The sequence below is a fragment of the Sciurus carolinensis genome, chromosome 2 (genome assembly GCF_902686445.1).
Source record: "Sciurus carolinensis chromosome 2, mSciCar1.2, whole genome shotgun sequence".
Taxonomy (NCBI): domain Eukaryota; kingdom Metazoa; phylum Chordata; class Mammalia; order Rodentia; family Sciuridae; genus Sciurus; species Sciurus carolinensis.
Genome location: NC_062214.1, coordinates 124334555 through 124355390, shown reverse-complemented (window position 1 = coordinate 124355390; position 20836 = coordinate 124334555). Strand labels below are relative to the sequence as shown.

Genomic DNA, 20836 nt, shown 5'->3' with positions numbered 1-20836 from the left:
TATTTCTTCACATCCTCACCAACATTTACTGTATGCATAATTTGGGGGAGGGGGGATTACCAGGGATTGAACCCAGGAACGCTTAACCACTGAGCCACATTCCCAGCCCTTTTTTATTATTTTTTATATTTTTTTTATTTTGAGACAGGGTCTTGCTAAGTTGCTTAGGGTCTCTCTAATTTGCTAAGACTGGTTTTGAACTTGCAATCCTCCTACCTCAGCCTCCCAAGCCACTAGGATTTGTTCTTGTATTCCCGATGATTGCCATCCTGACTGGGGTGAGAGGGAATGTCAATGTAGTTTTGAATTGCATTTCCCTGGTAAGTAAAGGTGTTTATATTTTTTCATATAATTATTGACCATTCCTACTTCTTCCTTTGAAAAGCGTCTGTCTGTTCGTTTGCCCACTTATTGCTGAATGAGATACCCTTGAAGCCCAGTGGTCTATGGAATGCATGTTACCCTAAGTTCTCCTGGACCTGCATTCTTCCCGCAAAGTCACATATTGTCTTGCTATGAACTCATCATTTCTAGACACATGTAACTCACAAACCATACATATTCCACCCTTTCTTAAACTTAATAAACTCGATAAACCCTTTCATCAACATGCCAACGGTTTGCCTTTCCTGGCCTCTCATTTAATCAGCCATCATGTGACCTAAACTCTGATGACTTGGTATTTTGAAAACAATGCCAGGGAAATTCTGCCTCTGAATCTTATGGAAATGACCTCATTAGGAACTACCAGTTCAGTGGATAAAGTACAAGGAATTGGTACTTCGCTGCCTTTAGCAACTAGTATGACATCATCCATACTTAAATGACAAGAATTAAAATATAATTCACTTTAAAGATTTCAGCTAAGCTTCTTCAGAGGGTCTCCATAAGCAGGCAGTCCTCAGAAAATGAGCACTGACCAGGATCCTTGAAACACACAGGCCCTGGCACAACATAGACTATCGGAACAGAAAATCCTGTAGCAAGCTACTAGTACATAGACCACGAATCCAAATTCTTTCTGTAATCCACTAGTAAGAGTTCAATAAGGTAGGTAATAGACATATTTAAAACTTTTCTTATACCAGAAGGAATTATAAAGTAACAGTAAAAACTAAATGTCTAGGAATAAATTTAATCATCTCAAAACAATAGAACTTTATCAAGAAAGAAAGACATAAATAAGCAGAAAGAAATAATGTTTCTTTAAGTTAATTTTGCTGTATATATTCAAGATTTAAAACAGGATATTACAGGATATATATAGGATTATAGGTAGTAAAGTGAAGCAAATTAATATTTCTATCATCATATAATTTTTGTACAATTGACAATAGCTAAAAATCTATTTAACAAAAATGTAAACACAGTATACTTTTACTAACTATAGTCCTTACATTTATTTTTCAAAATTTTTAAATTTGTTCTTTTTTAGATATACTGATGGTAGAATGTATTTTGACATATTATACATGCATGGTAGTCCTTACATTTTACTTTAGATCTCCAAACTTGATGATTCTACCTGTCTACTGCATTGTAACCTTAGACTCAATATTAACAACAGCATATCAGGGTACACAATAACAAATTTCATATATTATATTTTACATATTTTCTATAATTAACATGTAGTGTTTTATAATCAGAAAAATAACAATATAATTTTCTAAAGAGTCAGTATCCCATATCTGATAAGGATTGTGATACTGATACTAAAGGTATATTTATAGGAGAGGAGTTAAAATAGCAAATGTTAATTCATCTTTAAAACCTGAATTGCAAAACAAAGCATCACTAGTTCCCTGGAAGAATCCATTATGTGAAGCTTTAGGATTGCCAAACATGTGAGGGGGCCTGGGTAAGGGGAACCCAGAGTGGGCTCTGGTCTGCCCCAGACCTTGCCCTCTTCATCTTGCATCTCTTCATCTGTTCATTTTCACTTTGTATGTATATACATACAAAGTGAAAATCAAAACATCATGTTATGTACTTTAAATATGTACAAAAAAAAGCAGAAAAAATAAGAATCTGTCAAGTAACAATCAGTTAACAAAATGTTCTGACCCTTTCTGGGTCATCTTGAACCTACAGTACATATTATATACTTTGAATGTCTATAGGATAGTTTCCACTTGCAAAAAACAATATGGAAAATGCAATAGTGGAAGGTCTTTGTAAAAAAGGAAGCAGGTGGGGCTCAGCCCAGTGGCAGGTTTGAGTACAGGCTGCAGGTGTCTGGGAAGCACCGTGCACTGGCTGCACAGAAGTACACAGCTGAGTCTCCAGGTTGGATGGTGGTGATGTTCAGGAAGAAGTGTTTGGCTCTCTTATTCAACACAACAATGAATCTTTGGATTTGATTTATCTCCTTATTTGAACGAATGTCTATAATACGCTGAAGATCTTTTCCAGTTTCTTGTTTATACCAATGGAAGTAGTCCAAAGCACTGTCTGAATAAGTACAGTTGATAACAGCGCTATCTCCCTCCTGGACACTCAGGGTAGAAGGGCGCTGTTCCACCTTCTGTCCTTGGCTGATCCCTGGGAAAGAAAAAGAAAAATGAGAAGGTCATCAGGTCATTACGCTCTAGAATTTTCTTTTTCTACAGTATATTGAGGAGCTCGAAATAAAGACAATCTTCTCCCTGAACATCAAAAGAACATCCAATAGTATACTCTATTATCCCCCAGTCCTCAACTCACAGCTCAGATGCAGCCACAAGAATACGAATAGAGCATAAGTCAATATCTCCATTGTTCTTCCCTTTAGACCACTTGATCTACCTAGCCAGGAAAGCTATTTCTGTTATCAAGTTGACACTTTTTTTTCCTCTAACAATTATAGCAGCTTCTCATATTGTCTACCCAACCAATAAGAAAAAGGCTCTGCTTCTGCTATAAACTTCTTTATTCAGAATCCACGTCAATGAACCCTCCACTTACTCTGCACCTGCTGTGGTAGACTGCCACCTTTTGGTCACATCCCTAAATACTGAACTCTCAAGTTAAATGGTCTCCTCTCCCCCATGAGTGATTCAGAGACATAAAAGCAGCAATAAGTCTAATAAAGTAAGTGTCAGGTCAGAAATTAAATGCAAAGTAATTATGTAGATATCAATATTCGTATTTGTGCACACTACTGAGTCAGGATTCATAAATTGGAAAGAGGTCGATGCTATTGGTGTTTATGCAAGGTGGACTCAGTTTACATGTTTGAAATCAAGGAAGCACCATGATTTATGTTCACAAGGAAAAATATAATACTTTCTTTTTCAAACCAAATCTATCTTTGAAATTTTTCAATTACAAAAGACAAACTTTTTCTTAAAGAAATGTGTAAGCCAAGGATCAGAGTAAAAGTGAAGACCACCGGGTATTTCATTGCATATTGAAATATGCAATTCATATTGAAATGCATATTATCTCAGAATCCCTACTCCAAGTCTGGTCTTGCCCATGACTTGTCACTCACAAATAATGCCAACAATCAAACCATGGTGACTTCCCTTAGCAAAGATGATAAAAACTAAAGATCAAATCTCAATGGTAAGGGAGCAGGGAAATAAGTTCTCAAGTTATTAATATTCCAAACTTAATTCATGTAGTTTTACATGAATGGTGTGCATCTACATTGTGTACAACCATAGAAATGAAAAGTCGTACCCTATTTGTGTATAATGAATCAAAATGCAGTCTGTAAAAATAATAAATAAATAAAATACTAGCCTTAGCTTTAAAAAAATAGAAAGAAAAAAGAAAAGAAATAGTTTGACCCATAGATTGGGTTGATTTACAATGAGAAATCTGAAATGACTTAAGAAATCTTTTTATTGCTATATGACTTATGTTCTGCAAAGTCCTGAAAAAGTAGAGATTCTCAAAAAACATCAGTCTACAGATTCAAAATATATAACCACATGTAAGTTTATTCTTGATGTTTTTCATTTTTTGCTATCAAAATATAAGATATGTCCTTAACATTAATGATGGACATATCTTCCCTGGAATTTCCTCCAAATCATGAGCCAGCCCTCCTGGCGTGGATTTCTGCTGCCTTGACCAGTGATTTTTCTCCCACTTTCCACTACAAAGTTCTTTCCTTAGAACATTGTTAAAATTCTTCAGTGCCATAAATTTTTAGGATCACCTCTCTCTGCCAAAGATCTTTTCTCATATGCTTCAATTTCTTGATATTTTCTGATTGTTTCTGTAAGACAAAATCTAGGGAAGCCTAGCTACTGCTTGTGTCTGCTACAAGATAGTACAAATGGGAAACAGACCTCAAGAACTAACCATGAGCAATAGTTTCTGGCAAAACAAGATGACCTCATTTCAGAGGTCAAGGTCTCTTTCCTCTATTTGTACTCATTAATCCCTGGAGTTATAGAGAGTAATCTGATCATCTTGTCACCTCTCACACTCTTAAGGATTAAGGACAGCCATGATGAAAACCCTCAACTCAACATAATTTTATATAAATAGATATATGTGTGTGTGTATATATATATATAATATATATAATAATACATATAATATATATAATTGGTTATATATAGGTTATATATATTATGTTTGTATATAAAATACATAAATAAATATATTTACTTCTCCCTTCTAAGAGTCTTCTATTTTCTCACTCATTCCCCATATGATAGAATTCTCAAATCCTTCCTCAGATGAATTTCCCCTTTCTCAGCTACAGATACTTTTTTTTTACTTTGAAACAGGGCCTCACTAAATTACCTAGAGTCTTGCTAAGTTGTTGAGCCTGGCATTGAACTTGTGATCCTCCTACCTCTACCTCCTGAGTCACTGGAATTATAGGCATGTTCCACCACACGCAGCTAGATACAAATACTTTAGGTCAATGTTTTCCCCTTTCAGTTATGGCACCATGGAAAGGATTTTTCTAGCATCTTCACAGAATTTTAGTTGCAGGAGGACAGTGTTTCCCTTAGTCTATCAATTTCGCTGACCATTTTTTTTTTTTATTGTAAACAAATGGGATACATGTTGTTTCTCTGTTTGTACATGGCGTAAAGGCATACCATTTGTGTAATCATAAATTTACATAGGGTAATGTTGTTTGATTCATTCTGCCATTTTTTCCCTTCCCCCCCACCCCTCCCACCCCTCCCCTCCCTCTATACAGTCCTTCCTTCCTCCATTCCTGCCTCCTCGCTGACCATTTTTGCTGACAATGTTTGAGTGATGCTCATTACATTAGTGTCCAGGAGCTGTCCACCTGGAATTACTAATTTTAGGAAAGGCCTCAGACTTGTCTGGGTGTTGAGGTTGGCCCATCACTTGCTCACTCCAACAGCAGTCAATGTCTGGTGGACTGATGAGAACAATGACTTGACCTGAGTCTCCATTCCTGCCTGAAAGGTCAAATATTCTCACAAATTGGAGCTGTCTATTCTGGAAGTCAAGCTGTTTGGACCAAGGCTTTCCCAGGCCCACGCTGCAGAGCTCATGGAGACTGGGATCCATGAGGCAGCTTCTCCTTGCTCAGCAATCTGGTCCTACAGAAATGAGGCAGGAAATGAAATGCTACGGAGAAGTGAGGAAATACAGTTTCTTTCTAATTCCACCCATTTTCTAGCTTTTTAATACTGGCATGAAAATGACTGAAGGATTTCTAAGGGTTCTTCTGGCTCTGAAATTCTTTTACACTATTTAACAGAGAAATGTTCATTGAGGACCGGGGTGTGTGAGGCGTGGAGTGGTGTGAGACGCTGAGTGGAGTGTCCTGCACCATTTTCATGTTCACATGCAACCTTAAACAGTCCTTGGGCCTCCTCAAAAGCAGAAATAAACAGGATCCTCAGGATGAGTTCCTCTCTGGGTTTCCATTATTCCTGTAATCTCAATAATGGATGACAGATCAAGGAAAGATGACATTCATAGTATAATGGAATAAAATGGGACTTTACTAAGTATAAAAACTATTACAGAAAGTAATATAAGGATGGACTCCATGACCAAGTCATGGGTGAGCAGAATGCTCCTTTCTAAAAATCTTCTATATAAGAAAATATAAATATATTATATCTGTAACATATCTTTCTTGTAGGAAGAACACACACACAAAAAAAAAAAACCTGAGCAATTTGAAGAACCTGGGAAAAATGGATGAGTTAGTAGTATGTAAATCAAAAACCAGTTTCTCAAACATCCCAACCTCCTTCTGACTTCAAGTGCCCCCCTTCCAAATATAGCTTGGGGGATCAAGATTCCCAACCAGGGCTGGTTATAAAATTTGTGGGACCCAATGCAAAATGAAAATTTGGAGTCCCTCATTCAAAGAACAGAGAAAATTGCCAGTGAGTAATATAATATAAAGTCCTCTTTACAAGTATTATATTAATTATAAACACAATAGGGTTTGTAATGATACCCAAGTAGCAACACCAACTTATAAAGTGAAAAAAAATTTGTGTCAGAAGCTTATATAAACAATAAATGATATTTCTTTGTAAATATTATATCTTGATCATAAGATATTTCTGGCTTGTTATGCAAGTGGATTTGTACAGCAGCATTTTAATGTTTCCTCTGACATTTTCTGTAATTTGTAGCGGTCTGATAAACTGAAAGTAACTTGATGATTTGTGTAAAATTAAGAATGCTTATCTATGCATCCTATCACTGTACCTTCAATTCCAATAAAATAATATTAAGTTATCTTTCATGCTAGTAATTGGTTCATTAAAAATTTCACATGAAAACATTATTCCATATCAAGTACCTATTATCACTTTTGATTTGTTTCTAAACCCGTGTATATTCATCATGAAAAGCAGCATCAATTTTCAAAATTAGAGTTTCTAAAACTTTCCAAGGATTCTAACAACTCTCCTGTTTTATTGCAATGTCCATTATTATGCTTTAGTTTTGTACAAATTTACTAAGAATGTTTATTGCCACACACTTTTGTGAACCCTCAGAGCACCAGAAAGCCCCTAGCAGGCACCTGCAATTGCAATGGGTGGAACCATGCCCTTGAACCTGAGCTTCCATGTGTTCCTGTCCTAAAACCCCATGCATCTCCTCTGCTCATGCACATATTCCATCCTCTTAACAGACTTCATTTACAAAACATAATTTCAAAGACAAAATTATTAAGAACTGCAGGACAGCAATAACAGAACATTCAATCAAGCATCAGCCCCTTTCTGAGTGGCAGGCCCTGTGAAACCTTACAAGTCCCAGGAAGCTGGTCCTGCATCACTGGAATTGCACAAATGTCTTTACCTTAATCTCAGAGTCCTACTGCTGCCTAGTTGATCCCTTACATTACATAAAACACATCGAGGTAGAAATTAGATTCACAATGTAATTGATTCACATGCAGGTTTAAACTTTGGGCTTGGTTGTGAGAAGTCTTGGAAGGTGACTTCAGCTTTGGAGGTAGTGCTGGAAGATTTCTTCTCCCTTTCCTAGAACTTAAACAACATTAGAAAATCATGAGTAATAGACTCATTCAAAAATGCAAGGAAGAGCAGTGAATTTTCATATAACAAAAGGAAAATTTTAAGGAGCTTTCCCTTAAAAGGTGCTCTTTAGAAATAATTAAAAGGATATTTTCATCAGTGATGTATGTGAACACATTGTCAAATTTTGTCAATAGATATGATTTATGTTTTTGAGTCTTCTACACTGGCTAGCTCAGAGTACAAACTCTATAGTCAGATTTTTTTGGAGGGGCGGGCGGGTGCCAGAGATTGAACTCAGGAGCACTCAACCACTGAGCCACATCCCCCACCCTATTTTGCATTTTATTTAGAGACAGAGTCTCACTGAGTTGCTTAGCACCTCTCTTTTACTGAAGTTGACTTTGAACTCACCATCCTCCTACCTTAGCCTCCCAAGCTGCTGGGATTACAGGCGTAGACCACCAAACCCAGTCTCTGTAGTCAGATTTCTGAGTGGAAAACACACCCCAGTTTTGCAAGTTAGTAACCATGGGACTCAGGTAAATCACTTCTGCTCTTTCCTAGTTTATGTGCAAAGTAAAGAAGTATTGTCAGTACTAGGGTCATATATATAACCACCTAGATAGAATGCCTAACACTCTGAGACAGGAAGGAATTTTAAATTATATTTGTTATGAGTTCCAGCAGTGAAAAATCTGAACACCAACATTAAGTACAAATAAACATATGTACATAGAGACATAGAGAAAAAGTGCACATTTTCTCCTGGAAATTGAACAATTTGCTATTAGCTAGAACACAATGAGACATCTCTTTTCAGTTTTGTTAACAATTAAGTCTTTTTCATCACAGTAACTTAGATGTCATTTATAAGCTAAGCCAGGGAATCTGTTTTAATAGTACTTTGGACCCTGACATGACATCCTTATCAGTTGCTTTAAAGGTTCCTTATTAGAAATTTTTCCTGCAAAGGGTTTCTGGGAGGGAAAGTGTTCAACCCAAGTGGGATAAAGGTGCTGAGGAGTCTCCTGTTAGCAGAGGTGACAGTGCTATGACATCGATCAGGACATCCATAGCTGTGCAGACGCTGCTGTGCAAGTCCTCCCCAAGGCAGAGGCTGTGGCTACAGGTGCAGCTGCAGTTTGGGGACAGGCTGCAGGTCCACTGGGGGCACTGTGCCTCCCTGCACAGAAGTAGGTGCCTGAGTCTTCCATCTGAGAGGTGGAGATGTGCAGGGTGCTGTAGCGCTCCTTAGAATACACTGCTGCCTTTAACCTTCCCTCCTGCTTTGTCCCTGAAGCCACATAAAACAGATTGATGAAGATGGCCCCAGGATTCTGTCGGAACCACTGCACATTGTTCATGGTGGTGGAAAAATTGCAGGTCAGAGTATGACTGGTTCCCTCCTGGAGACTCAGGACTGAAGGACTCTGCTCCACCTGCTGCCCTCTCACACCTGCTTGGAAAGAGAAAAGCAGACACAGAGGATGTCACTGGGGAATCAATGACCAGTTTACAAATCTACAGGATATCCCAGGAAACACCCCTGATGATGGAGGACAGGGAGGGGTTTTCATGCCTGCTCCCCCTGCCCTCCCTCACACTGTCAGCCCTAGAACACCCCCAGCCCCATCCAGGATGAACCCAACTCACAGCAAACCTGCACCCACAGAAGCCCCAGCAGAGCCCCCAGTCTCCTCTGCATGGCTGCTGGCCTGGGTGCTGGGGGCCTTCTCCCTGCTCTGCAGGTGTCAGCTCTGGGGCCAGACAAGCTGCTCTTCCAGGCAGCAGGTCCCACTGACTCACTGAGCCCCAGTCACATCTGAGCTCTGTCCTTCCCCTAACAGGGAGCTCCACCCACAGTGGCCCAGGAGACTGTGGTGGTAGCTCCAGAATTGTGTGAGGACAGTGCAGGGGTAGGGGGCCTTGTTTCAGGTGGATGAAGATAAAAGTGGGTTTTTTTTCTTATGAAAGTTCATGTAAGAGAAGATTATGGAAAAGTATGTGAGGAAGGAGGATGATACCTCAGAGAAGGAGCTATGTCATAACTGGGTGACATAGAGCCTTTAAGAACCACAGGAAAGTAAGCCTGTTTCTCAAGTTACATAACTTGACAGAGATTTTCAGAAATAAATTAAATGAAAATTCTGATAAAGGCAAACTATTTGATAATATGAATTGTGTATTAAAAAATAAACAATTATTTTTTAAATTTTTTTAGTTGTAGATGGATACATTTATTTTATTTATTTATGTTTATGTGGTACTGAGGATCAAACTCCATGCAAGGCAAGTACCCTACTGCTGAGCTATATAATTTCTTGAAATCAAAAGATTCATAGGAATTTAAAAGATGCATAGGAAGCTTTTACAACAAGAGTTTGGTTAATTAAATTTAAAATAGGTCATGGAGCGTATGCAATAAAATAAGTAAAAATCAACTGATAAACGACTTAACACTTCAGCTTAAAGCCCTACAAAAAGAAGAACAGAACAACACCAAAAGTAGTAGAAGACAGGAAATAGTTAAAATCAGAGCTGAAATCAACGAAATTGAAACAAAAGAAACAATAGAAAAAATTAACAAAATAAATAGTTGGTTTTTGAAAAATAAACAAAATTGATAAACCCTTGGTCACATTAACAAAGAGAAAAAGAGAGAAAACTCAAATTACTAAAATTCGGAATGAACAAGGAAATATCACAACAGACATGAGTGAAATACAAAACATAATTAGAAGCTATTGTGAAAATCTATACTCCAACAAATCAGAAAATCTTGAAGACATCGACAGGTTTCTAGGGGCATATGAATTACCTAAACTGAACCAGGAGGACATACACAACTTAAATAGATCAATTTCAAGTAATGAAATAGAAGAAGTCATCAAAAGCCTACCAACAAAGAAAAGTCCAGGACCAGATGGGTTCTCAGCCAAGTTCTACAACACCTTTAAAGAAGAGCTCATTCCAATACTCCTCAATGTATTCCATGAAATAGAAGAGGAGGGAACCCTCCCAAACTCATTCTATGAAGCCAATATCACCCTGATGCCTAAACCAGACAGAGACACATCGAGGAAAGAAAATTTCAGACCAATTTCCTTAATGAACATCGACACAAAAATTCTCAACAAAATTTTAGCAAATCGCATACAAAAATATATTAAAAAGATAGTGCACCACGATCAAGTGGGTTTTATCTCAGGGATGCAAGGTTGGTTCAACATTCGGAAATCAATAAACGTAATTCATCATGTCAACAGACTTAAAGTCAAGAATTACATCATTATTTGGATAGATGCAGAAAAAGCATTTGATAAAATACAGCACCCCTTCATGCTCAAAACACTAGAAAAAATAGGGATAGTGGGAACATTCCTTAACATTGTAAAGACCATCTACGCTAAGCCCATGGCCAATATCATTCTAAATGGTGAAAAACTGAAAGCATTCCCCCTAAAAACTGGAACAAGGCAGGGATGCCCTCTTTCACCACTTCTATTCAACATCATCCTTGAAACTCTAGCCAGAGCAATTAGACAGACCAAAGAAATTAAAGGGATATAAATAGGAAAAGAAGAACTCAAACTATCCCTATTTGCTGATGACAAGATTATATATTTAGAGGAACCCGGAAATTCCACCAGAAAACTTTTAGAACTCATAAGTGAATTCAGTAAAGTAGCAGGATATAAGATCAATGCTCATAAATCCAAGGCAATTTATACATAAGTGATGAATCTTCAGAAAGAGAAGTTAGGAAAACTACCCCATTCACAATAGCTTCGAAAAAAATAAAATACTTGGGAATCAAATCCACAAAAGAGGTGAAAGACCTTTATAATGAGAACTACCGAACACTAAAGAAAGAAATTGAAGAAAACCTTAGAAGATGGAAAGATCTCCCATGTTCTTGGATAGGCAGAATTAATATTGTCAAAATGGCCATACTACCAAAAGTGCCATACAAATTCAATGCAATTCCAATTAAAATTCCAATGATGTACCTTACAGAAATAGAGCAAGCAATTATGAAATTCATCTGGAAGAATAAGAAACCCAGAAGAGCTAAAGCATTCCTTAGCAGGAAGAGTGAAGCAGGGGGTATCGCAATATCAGATCTTCAACAATACTACAAAGCAATAGTAACAAAAACAGCATGGTATTGGTACCAAAATAGACAGGTAGATCAGTGGTACAGAATAGAGGACATGGACACAAACCCAAATAAATACAATTTTCTCATACTAGACAAAGGTGCCAAAAATATGCAATGGAGAAGAGATAGCCTCTTCAACAAATGGTGCTGGGAAAACTGGAAATCCATATGCAACAGAATGAAACTAAACCCATATCTCTCACCCTGAACAAAACTCAACTCAAAATGGATCAAGGACCTCGGAATCGGACCAGAGACCCTTCATCTTATACAAGAAAAAGTAGGTCCAAATCTTCAACATGTCGGCCCAGGATCAGACTTCCTTAACAGGACTCCCATAGCACAAGAAATAAAAGCAAGAATCAATAACTGGAATAGATTCAAACTAAATAGCTTTCTCTCAGCAAAGGAAATTATCAGCAATGTGAAGAGAGAGCCTACAGAGTGGGAGAAAATCTTTTCCACCCATACTCCAGATACAGCACTAATCTCCAGACTCTATAAAGAACTCAAAAAACTCTACACCAAGAATACAAATAATCCAATCAACAAATGGGCTAAGGAAATGAACAGACACTTCACAGAAGAAGATGTACAAGCAATCAACAAACATATGAAAAAATGTTCAACTTCTCTAGTAATAAGAGAAATGCAAATCAAAACTACCCTAAGATTTCATCTCACCCCAATTAGAATGGCGATTATCAAGAACACAAGCAACAATAGGTGTTGGCGAGGATGTGGGGAAAAAGGTACACTCATACATTGGTGGTGGGGTTGTAAACTAGTGCAGCCACTCTGGAAAGCAGTGTGGAGATTCCTCAGAAAGCTTGGAATGGAACCACCATTTGACCCAGCTATCCCACTCCTGGGCCTATAACCAAAGGACTTAAAAGCAGAATACTACAAAGATACAGTCACATCAATGTTCATAGCTGCTCAATTCACAATAGCCAGACTGTGGAACCAACCTAGATGCCCTTCACTTGATGAATAGATAAAGAAACTGTGGTATATATATACAATGGAATATTACTCATCCATAAAGAATAATAAAATTATGGCATTTGCAGGCAAATGGATGAAACTGGAGAATATCATGCTAAGTGAGATAAGCCAATCTCAAAAAACCAAAGGAAGAACGATCTCGCTGATAAGCAGATGATGACATATAATGGGGGGGGGAGGGGGCAAGAATGGAGAAAAGAGGGACTGTATAGAGGGAAAAAGAGGGGTGGGAGGGGTGGGAGGGGTGGGAGGGTAGGGAAAAAATAACAGAATGAATCAAACACCATTACCCTATGTAAATGTATGATTACACAAATGGTATGCCTTTACTCCATGTACAGAGAAACAACATGTATCCCATTTGTTTACAATAAAAATAAATTTTAAAAAAAATTTAAATAGGTTGTATATATGATGTATACTCTGTTTTATTCTCTACCTGTCCCCTTTTTATATCCAACCTTTTCCCTACACTCTGTAGGACAGCGGACTCTGATCAGGACACACATTACTGGTCAAATTAAATAGTGTCCTCTCCCTTTCCTTCTATTTTTGTTTTGTTTTGTTTTCCCTATTTTTCTTCTCATCTATTTATTTTTGTTCCTTCTAGTCCCTAAAAGGTACATGAAAAGACTGAGTATCAGGTGTATTAGAATAATTTTTAGATCAGCAAATTTGGGGAATTTTATTCATAAAAAAATCAATGAAAACAGATAATGAAGATTTTTCTATCAAGCGTCTATGCTCACAATGGCCAGTAAAATTCCAATTCCCTGAATTGGAATTCCCTGCTCAGAAAATCATCCTCCCAATGGATTTACAGACGTAAGGGCTCCAGTGAATGTAGATACAGACTCCAGCCTTCTGAGGTTTTATATAGAATGGAAGAGCTGAAGACCCGAGATGAACTTCCACCAACATCCCCTGCTCCATGCCACTGATCTGACTGGTTCACATGCTCCCTGGTCACTACTCTCTGTTCTACTCTCTGACATCTTCAGATAAGTCATTCCTGGTGTAGCCTGGGATGCCCCCTGGTGGACTGAAACCATCAACGCAGGTCCCTGAAGACCAACCAAGTCCTCACCAGTCACTCAACCCAGCCCCACTCACTGCGAGTTACTTAATGCAGGAAATACAGATGGTCAGAAAAGAAAATGAATGCCTAGATTTCATGGGGATAAAAACAAATCACTTATAAAATGCCACCTAATGGAAATCTAATTTGGGGTTTTTTTTATCATAAACCAATATAGTCATTTATTATCATGATCAAATATTATGTGCTATACATAATTGTATATGCTATGCTTTTGACACAGATGGCTTCATAGTAGGTATGTTTACACCAGTATCATTTAAAACATGTGAGTAATGTCTTGTGCTATGATATTGTGACAGCTACAATGTCATTAAACAATAGGAAGTTTCCAGCTCCACTACAATCTTACAGGACCACTGTAGTATATCCAATCTGTCATTGACCAAAATAACATTATGCAGCACATTAATGCACAGAATCTTGTAAGTGTATGCAGAAACAAAATGACCAAATTTTTCACACTGGGTTTTTTCTAATCATGTTAAGACCCTGTGAGGGCTGTGTTGCTGCATAATCTACAATAATTCAGAGTAATGGGAGAAAGGTCATTTGACTTAGAATTGGCTAAAGAATAAGTTATTTTAAACAGTTCCTTGCTAACATCAATATAGAACTTTTTTGTTTGTGCATTATGAGTATATATAATAGTGGAATTCATTGTGACATTTGTATATACACATTAACAATTTGACCAATTCATTCCCCAGTACCTGCTCTTTCTCTCCCTCTCCTACCCCATCCCTTTCCTCAACTCTTCCAGTCTCTTATATTTTTATGAGGTCGCCCTTTTCCATATTTTTCTCTCCAGCTTCCACAATGAGAGAGAACATATGATACTTGACTTTCTGTATCTGGCTTATTTCACTCAACATAATGTTCTCTTTAAGACTGACTAAATCTCCACTGTGTATGTATATCACATTATAGACTACCTTTTCTTTATCCAATCCTAAACTTGGTTATTTTAAATTTAAATTTTGTTAAATAAGTTGATAGGTCTCTTCTTGTGGTATTTATTTGATATCTCTAGTTTAATTTCAAAATAAGTTCATAAAAAATTGTTGAAATTTTACTGGGAGTGAACAATACTATTTAAAAGGGAAGAAGACACTGATTTATAGTCTATTGGAGAAGACAAAATATGCATATCTGTAATGAAATCAAAGTATGGGACCCTGAGAGAAGCATAAACTGAAGCTTTATGGTCTGAGAGTTGGGAGAAGCACTTACACGTGGGATGGTTGGACCAAGCCTTGTGGAAAAGGTGGGCATTTTCTCCTTACCCTCCTTTTCAGATGAGAAGAATAGAAAAGAATATGGATAAATCTTTATGATGGCTTATTTATGACTTTGTATGGAAGAATTCATGAATGTGGGAATTATTAAAAGTAATGAAACATTATGAATAAACTAAAATTCTCACTGCCTTACTTTACAATTCTGGCCCTTTTCTCACTCATTATTCTAACTCTTCCTTCATCTTCCTAATTTGGAGGTGATGCATCAGGTGTTTTGCCATAGATTTGCACTTATATACCAAATAGGTGATACAATAGAAAATATATACTATTTTATTTGTAATTTTCATTATAAACATTAAATCATATTAATTGTACAAATTAATAGGTTTCACTGTGATATTTCCATGTGTTTTAATAGTATTCACTATCCTTTCTTGCCCTCCTTTCTTACCCCCTTCACCAAAGCCCCTTCCCCTTTCTTAAAAGTTCTGGGTCTGGCTTATTTTGCTAAACACGATGACTTCTAGTTCCATTCATTTTCCTGCAAATAACATGGTACCATTCTTCTTTATGTCTGAAAAAATTCCATTGTGTTAGCTAAATTATAGAATCAACCCAGATGCCCATCAGGAGATGAATGAATTAAAAATTGTAAGATACGCGCGTGCACACACGCACACACACACACACACACAATGGAATTCTTTTTAGTCATTAAAAGAATAAAATGTCATGCTAAATGAAATTATCCAGTCTCAGAAACTCAAAGGTCAAATATTTTCTCTCACATGCAGAAGCTACAGTAAAATAAAGGAAAGGGGGAGGGAAGGATAAGAATCAATCAAATACAAATTAACAACAGCCTTCACTGGTATTTCATGTTGCTTCTAATATAAAAAGTAACTTAAAGCAACAGCCTCAGCACCATATCTGTAACTCTAAGAGTCTCTGACAGCTCTGGTTGCAGAATTTGCCAACTGCAGGGTTCTTCTGCCCACACATTACACACACCTCTGAGGAGCACAGCATGCCACACAAGGACCCAGGCTCAGAGCCCTGCTGCAGATGGCTCTGTCAAGATGCTCCTTTCCAGCTGTAGATTTTGGTGCAGGTCGCAGGTGCCTGCGTAGTACTGTGTGACTACAGCACAGAAGTAGGTGGCTGAGTCTCCATGCTGCACGGTGGTGATGTTCAGGCTGCTCCCATCCTTCAGTAACGTGGCTTGTAGTCTTCCATTCTGCTTCACCTCTCCAGCTGAATACATGGAAAAGAGGTGTTTGAGGCCTGTCCCTGAATCCTGTCTGTACCACTGCAGGTTAGCAGAACCACTGACTGAGTGAGTGCAGCTCATGGAGGTGATGTCTCCCTCGAGGGGTCTCAGGGAACGAGGACTCTGCTCCACCTGGTTTCCTCCTCTCACCCCTGCCCAAAAGACAATAACAGATAGAATGTGTAGCTTTAGTTCAGATCTTTCATAACTTTATGCCTAAATCGCCAATAAAAAGTGCCAAATAAGCCCAAACTACTTCCCCTAGGATTTCAATGAACATCCCTTGGAGCTCCCTGCTCTAAGAACCCTTCAACTTACAGCCAAAATGAAGCCAAAATATAATTAGCACAGATCCCTGCATCTTCTCCATCCTGATACTTTGTCTTGATACCCAGAATGCGTCCTAAAATTATATAGCCAAAAAAGTCTGTCTTTCTTGGTCCTTTTGATGCAATAAACCAGAGGGCTTTTCTGACCATGTGCCAACCAATCAGAGATGAGCTCCTCTCACATAAACTTACCTCCTAGGTATAAGGAAAGGCCTAGACAACACAGAGAAAGAGAGCCAGTGTCACCTGGTGGCCACAAACAGAATCATCAAAGAAATGTGACCCCAGTAGGTGTGCACCTCTTGCAGCAGGTGCAGCAGGGTAATTACTGCTCCTATATGGTAGATATTTTTTAATTTTATAGGTCCCTAATAATGTGGTCATCAGAACTATTTTTTTCCTTTTACTTATATATTCATGGAGGTTTGAAGTGTGTTAGAGAAAAACTATCACCAGTGATTACAGAGCAGGTGGAAAAAAGAGGGGAGAAGAATTGGACAGGGGTTCTCTCCAAAAAACAACAGCAGTCTTATCTGATAGTATCACTGATGAATGAAAAGATTAACAGAGGCACACACACACACACACACACACACACACACACACACACACTCGAAGGCCTATATAAGCATATCAAAGACAGAACATTAACAAGGCATATTAGGAAATCTACTCCTATAAGTAACAAGCAGCTTTCAGTAGACTCAACATGGAGGTGCTAAGGATTAACAGAAATCGTTAGAGGGGAATAAGGAAAGATGATAATAAATTTTAGTCACTGAATCAAGAATACAGCATGAGGAAGCGATGTCTCTCCCTGCTCATGAGGTAAACCTCCAGTACTTGAAGTTTCATTATTATGTTTTTAAGCAACAACATTTGATTGCACCACAAGAACTTAAGAATTAATCAAAAAATAGGTGGTTTAATATGCTCTGCCTTATCAGTATCTTGTTTAAACAAAATTGCAAATTGTATTTATATTTTTAATCATAATATAGTATACTATATTGACCAAAGAAAATCCATTTGATTTTATCAACGTCATTTCAGATGATGTTATAAGAATACTGTGACAGACTTTGAAAAAAATAATTAAAAATGAAACTAGAAGCTCCCTATGACCCATGAAAACTCAACATTGCACCCCTGAAGGTCACAGCTGTCACCATACACTAAAAAAAAAAAAGGAAAAAAAGAAAAAAGAAAAAAATGTCCCCAAAAAGGTAACTCTTCAGACATGGCCTTTGGATATTCTTTATCCAGAAAATGATGGAAAGGATAAAACCAAAGTTAGTGCAGGATGAAAGGAAACCAGTAGCACAGATGGATGGTCCCTTTACCAGGGGTACAGTTAACTCTGAGGGAACCAGAAAATCTACTTTGAATGGAAGAGGAATGACATATTACCAAGTTGCACCATGAGACAGAGAAAGGTTACTAGGAGGAAAGAGTGGTAAAATATTGGGATTAAGCATCTGATAGAACTCAAATCTAACTTTTGTGCTGGTTATATCAGTGAGCCTGAATATGACTATTTTATATAATATCAGAAAGAATCAGTTACATCACAACAGCAAATAAACTACCTCAGATATTGTTATGAAGATTGAGTTTTTTGAAGTTTTGTACAAATTTGAGCCCTGTGCTTGACATATAGTTACTTTCAAATGAATGTTAACAATTAACTTTAATATCAAATCAGTATCTATTCTTTCAAATAGTAAATAGCAATGTGAAGATGGAAGGGCAAAAAAGAGAACAGTATTTCATTTTGGCTATTTTGTTTGTTTTTTCTGCATAGATATTTAAGTGCTTCAAGGCAGGGACTGTATCATACACAGCATATGGCGAGGTCCTGGAGCATAAGATTCCCAACAATATCTGTTGATTGACACATGCATAGTTCAGAAAATGATATTAGACACAGGAATCACATCTTAACTTTGAGAAGCAGCGTTTTCATATGTATCTTTTCATTGTGTTCCAATGAAGGAAGCACAAAATCCATCTGAACCAGCACTCCTACAGAATTAGAAAACAACAAAACAGAGTGAGACATATCCCAGTGTCTCCATGAGAACAAGAATGACTGGGCTGGGAAACACAGAGCAGGGAAGAGATTGCCATATGGACATTCACATCTATAGGAAAAAGATAAACCAGCCATCACAGAAGCCCATAAAATCATGAGCATTACAGATGAACCAGGCTCATCAAATTTCATCACTGTCAGACGAGGCCTCCCTCTGGAGCTTTAGGAAAACCAACCTAGAATAAAGGGAAAGAAATCTATTTCATGAGGGAGCTAATTAGACATAGAAGTCTTCTTTTACAGTCTGCATTATTAAAAGTCATGAAAAAGTTTTGAAAAAGTTCAAGGGCAGAAATCAAAGGTCTTTATTTACAAAAAGGAAAACATCCTTGACCATTCCTATCTCAGTATTAGTTTTAGATACAAAAAACTCCATTGCCTACAGGAGCCATAGGTCTGACAGAGAAAAAAAAAAAATCCTCAAGTTCCTGGGGTTTCATTTATTCCTTTGTTGGTTGTACCAAATTTCTAGTACTTAATCTAAATCCAGAATGAAGTCAGTCCTCCCGTCCACCCTGAATCCTGAATCCTGCCCTGAAGGGCCCCATCTCCTCTCCATTTACTCTCGGCTGCTCAATCCTGTGCAGAAAGGTCTGATCAGACACAGATCTTGGTCATTAAGTGTCAAGTAAATTAGTCTTCCCAGGTCAACTGGATGGCTGGGGCAATAGACTCTGGAGACTAGACATCCACTATCAAGGTGCCGGCAAATGGTCTTTGCTCTGAGCTCACTTAAACAGAGAACTGACTCTGGTCTCTCTTCCTTTTCTTATAATAACGATAAACCTATTGGAGTAGAGCCTGACCCTTTTCATTTCATTTAACCTTATCTCCCTAAAGGCCTTATCTCTAATGCAATTACTTTGGGGATTAGCATTTCAACAAAAGAAATTGGGGGGGGGGGTCATAATTTGTTCCATAACCTCAAGTCTTTGAATCATTAGGTTATTAAATATTGGGGATTACATTCACCCAGATCTCCACTGAGAGACATGGAAAGGCCACCTGGAGTCTTTCATGGAAAGTATTTCTTAGTTTCCTAGTTTCTGATCTTATAAAATCTCTTAGTCCTGCTGAAGTCAAAGGGTACCACTGCTGCTCCCAGGGTCTTCTCTGGTTGTCTTTAAACCAGTTAAGGACTCCATTTTGAAAAGTACATAATTGCTGTCACCCCAAAATGTGTGCCCAGTTTACAGTGAGGGACTTTTATTTCTCTCTTTCCTGGTGCTAGGGAAAACAGAATCATTATATTCACTTGCAAACCACTAAGAAAAACAGTTCATTCTCTAGGCTCTTTACACACACTGACACTAACAGATGTCTTCTGGAAGAAGCACCCACAGTCTAGTTAGAACAATACTCTACGGAGATCAGGCTTCCTTTACATACAGAGAAATAAAAAATAATAGTGAACAGAAATTAAAAATAATAAGTCAGGTGAGAAGTGTTGGTTCCAAACCAAAAGACTTCCTACTGGCTCTTTAGAAATAGGCTTCAGGCCAAAATCAGAAGTAAGAACCCTACCCATAGAACTTACTTGGGATTTAAATGAAGAGCGACTGCCTTTACTGACTGGGCTCATCCTCACTGGAAGATGGGAAGGCTACAAACAGGGACCTTTCCTGAAAGACCTCCATCTCTAATAGTGTTTCTAAGCAACTGCAAAGGAAGAACAGAAGGAGAAAGAAATGAAGCCCCCAGAAGCTGGGGAAAGTGCTTCCATACCATGGTTTGTGAGGAGGCCAATGTCACATAAGAATTGGAGAGACATATGTGGAAGTCAGTGGGTCTGGGTCTTTGATCTCACTTTATCTACAAGTTATTTACCCTAAAATGATGAGATCTTTACAGATTTCCAAGACTTACAGATGGGAGTATCTCCAGAGAGATCAAACCCACAGATTCTCTTAGCAAAGGGATCACCTGAAATTTCAATAAATGCTTATCATGGAATATTTTTCAATCTCAGGGAAAGAACTGGCATTCTAATTGAAAACAGAGTCCTTGGAAATCAGGTTTCACTTATCTGTCTCTCCCAACTCCTCACTCAGAGTAGCACCGGGCTTCTGAATTCAGAGGCTCCAGAGCTCAGATCTGTTCCTTCTCTAGTCTTCCTCAGCCCAGGACTCCACCTGGGGAGGAACCATGGCGCCTCTCCCTGAGCTGCCCACACCCAGCCCCTCCCAG

General features: G+C 38.0%; 2 gene segments (V, D, J or C); both read right to left on the bottom strand.

Annotated features, from left to right (window-relative positions):
• Positions 1-8503: 8503 nt before the first annotated feature.
• Positions 8504-9193, bottom strand: LOC124976515 (T cell receptor alpha variable 22-like). The segment is given in 2 exon segments: positions 8504-8898; positions 9096-9193. Coding segments are annotated over 2 exon segments (447 nt in total).
• Positions 9194-16003: 6810 nt separating this feature from the next.
• On the bottom strand, positions 16004-16620 carry LOC124976514 (T cell receptor alpha variable 7-like). The segment is given in 2 exon segments: positions 16004-16377; positions 16544-16620. Coding segments are annotated over 2 exon segments (426 nt in total).
• Positions 16621-20836: the final 4216 nt, after the last annotated feature.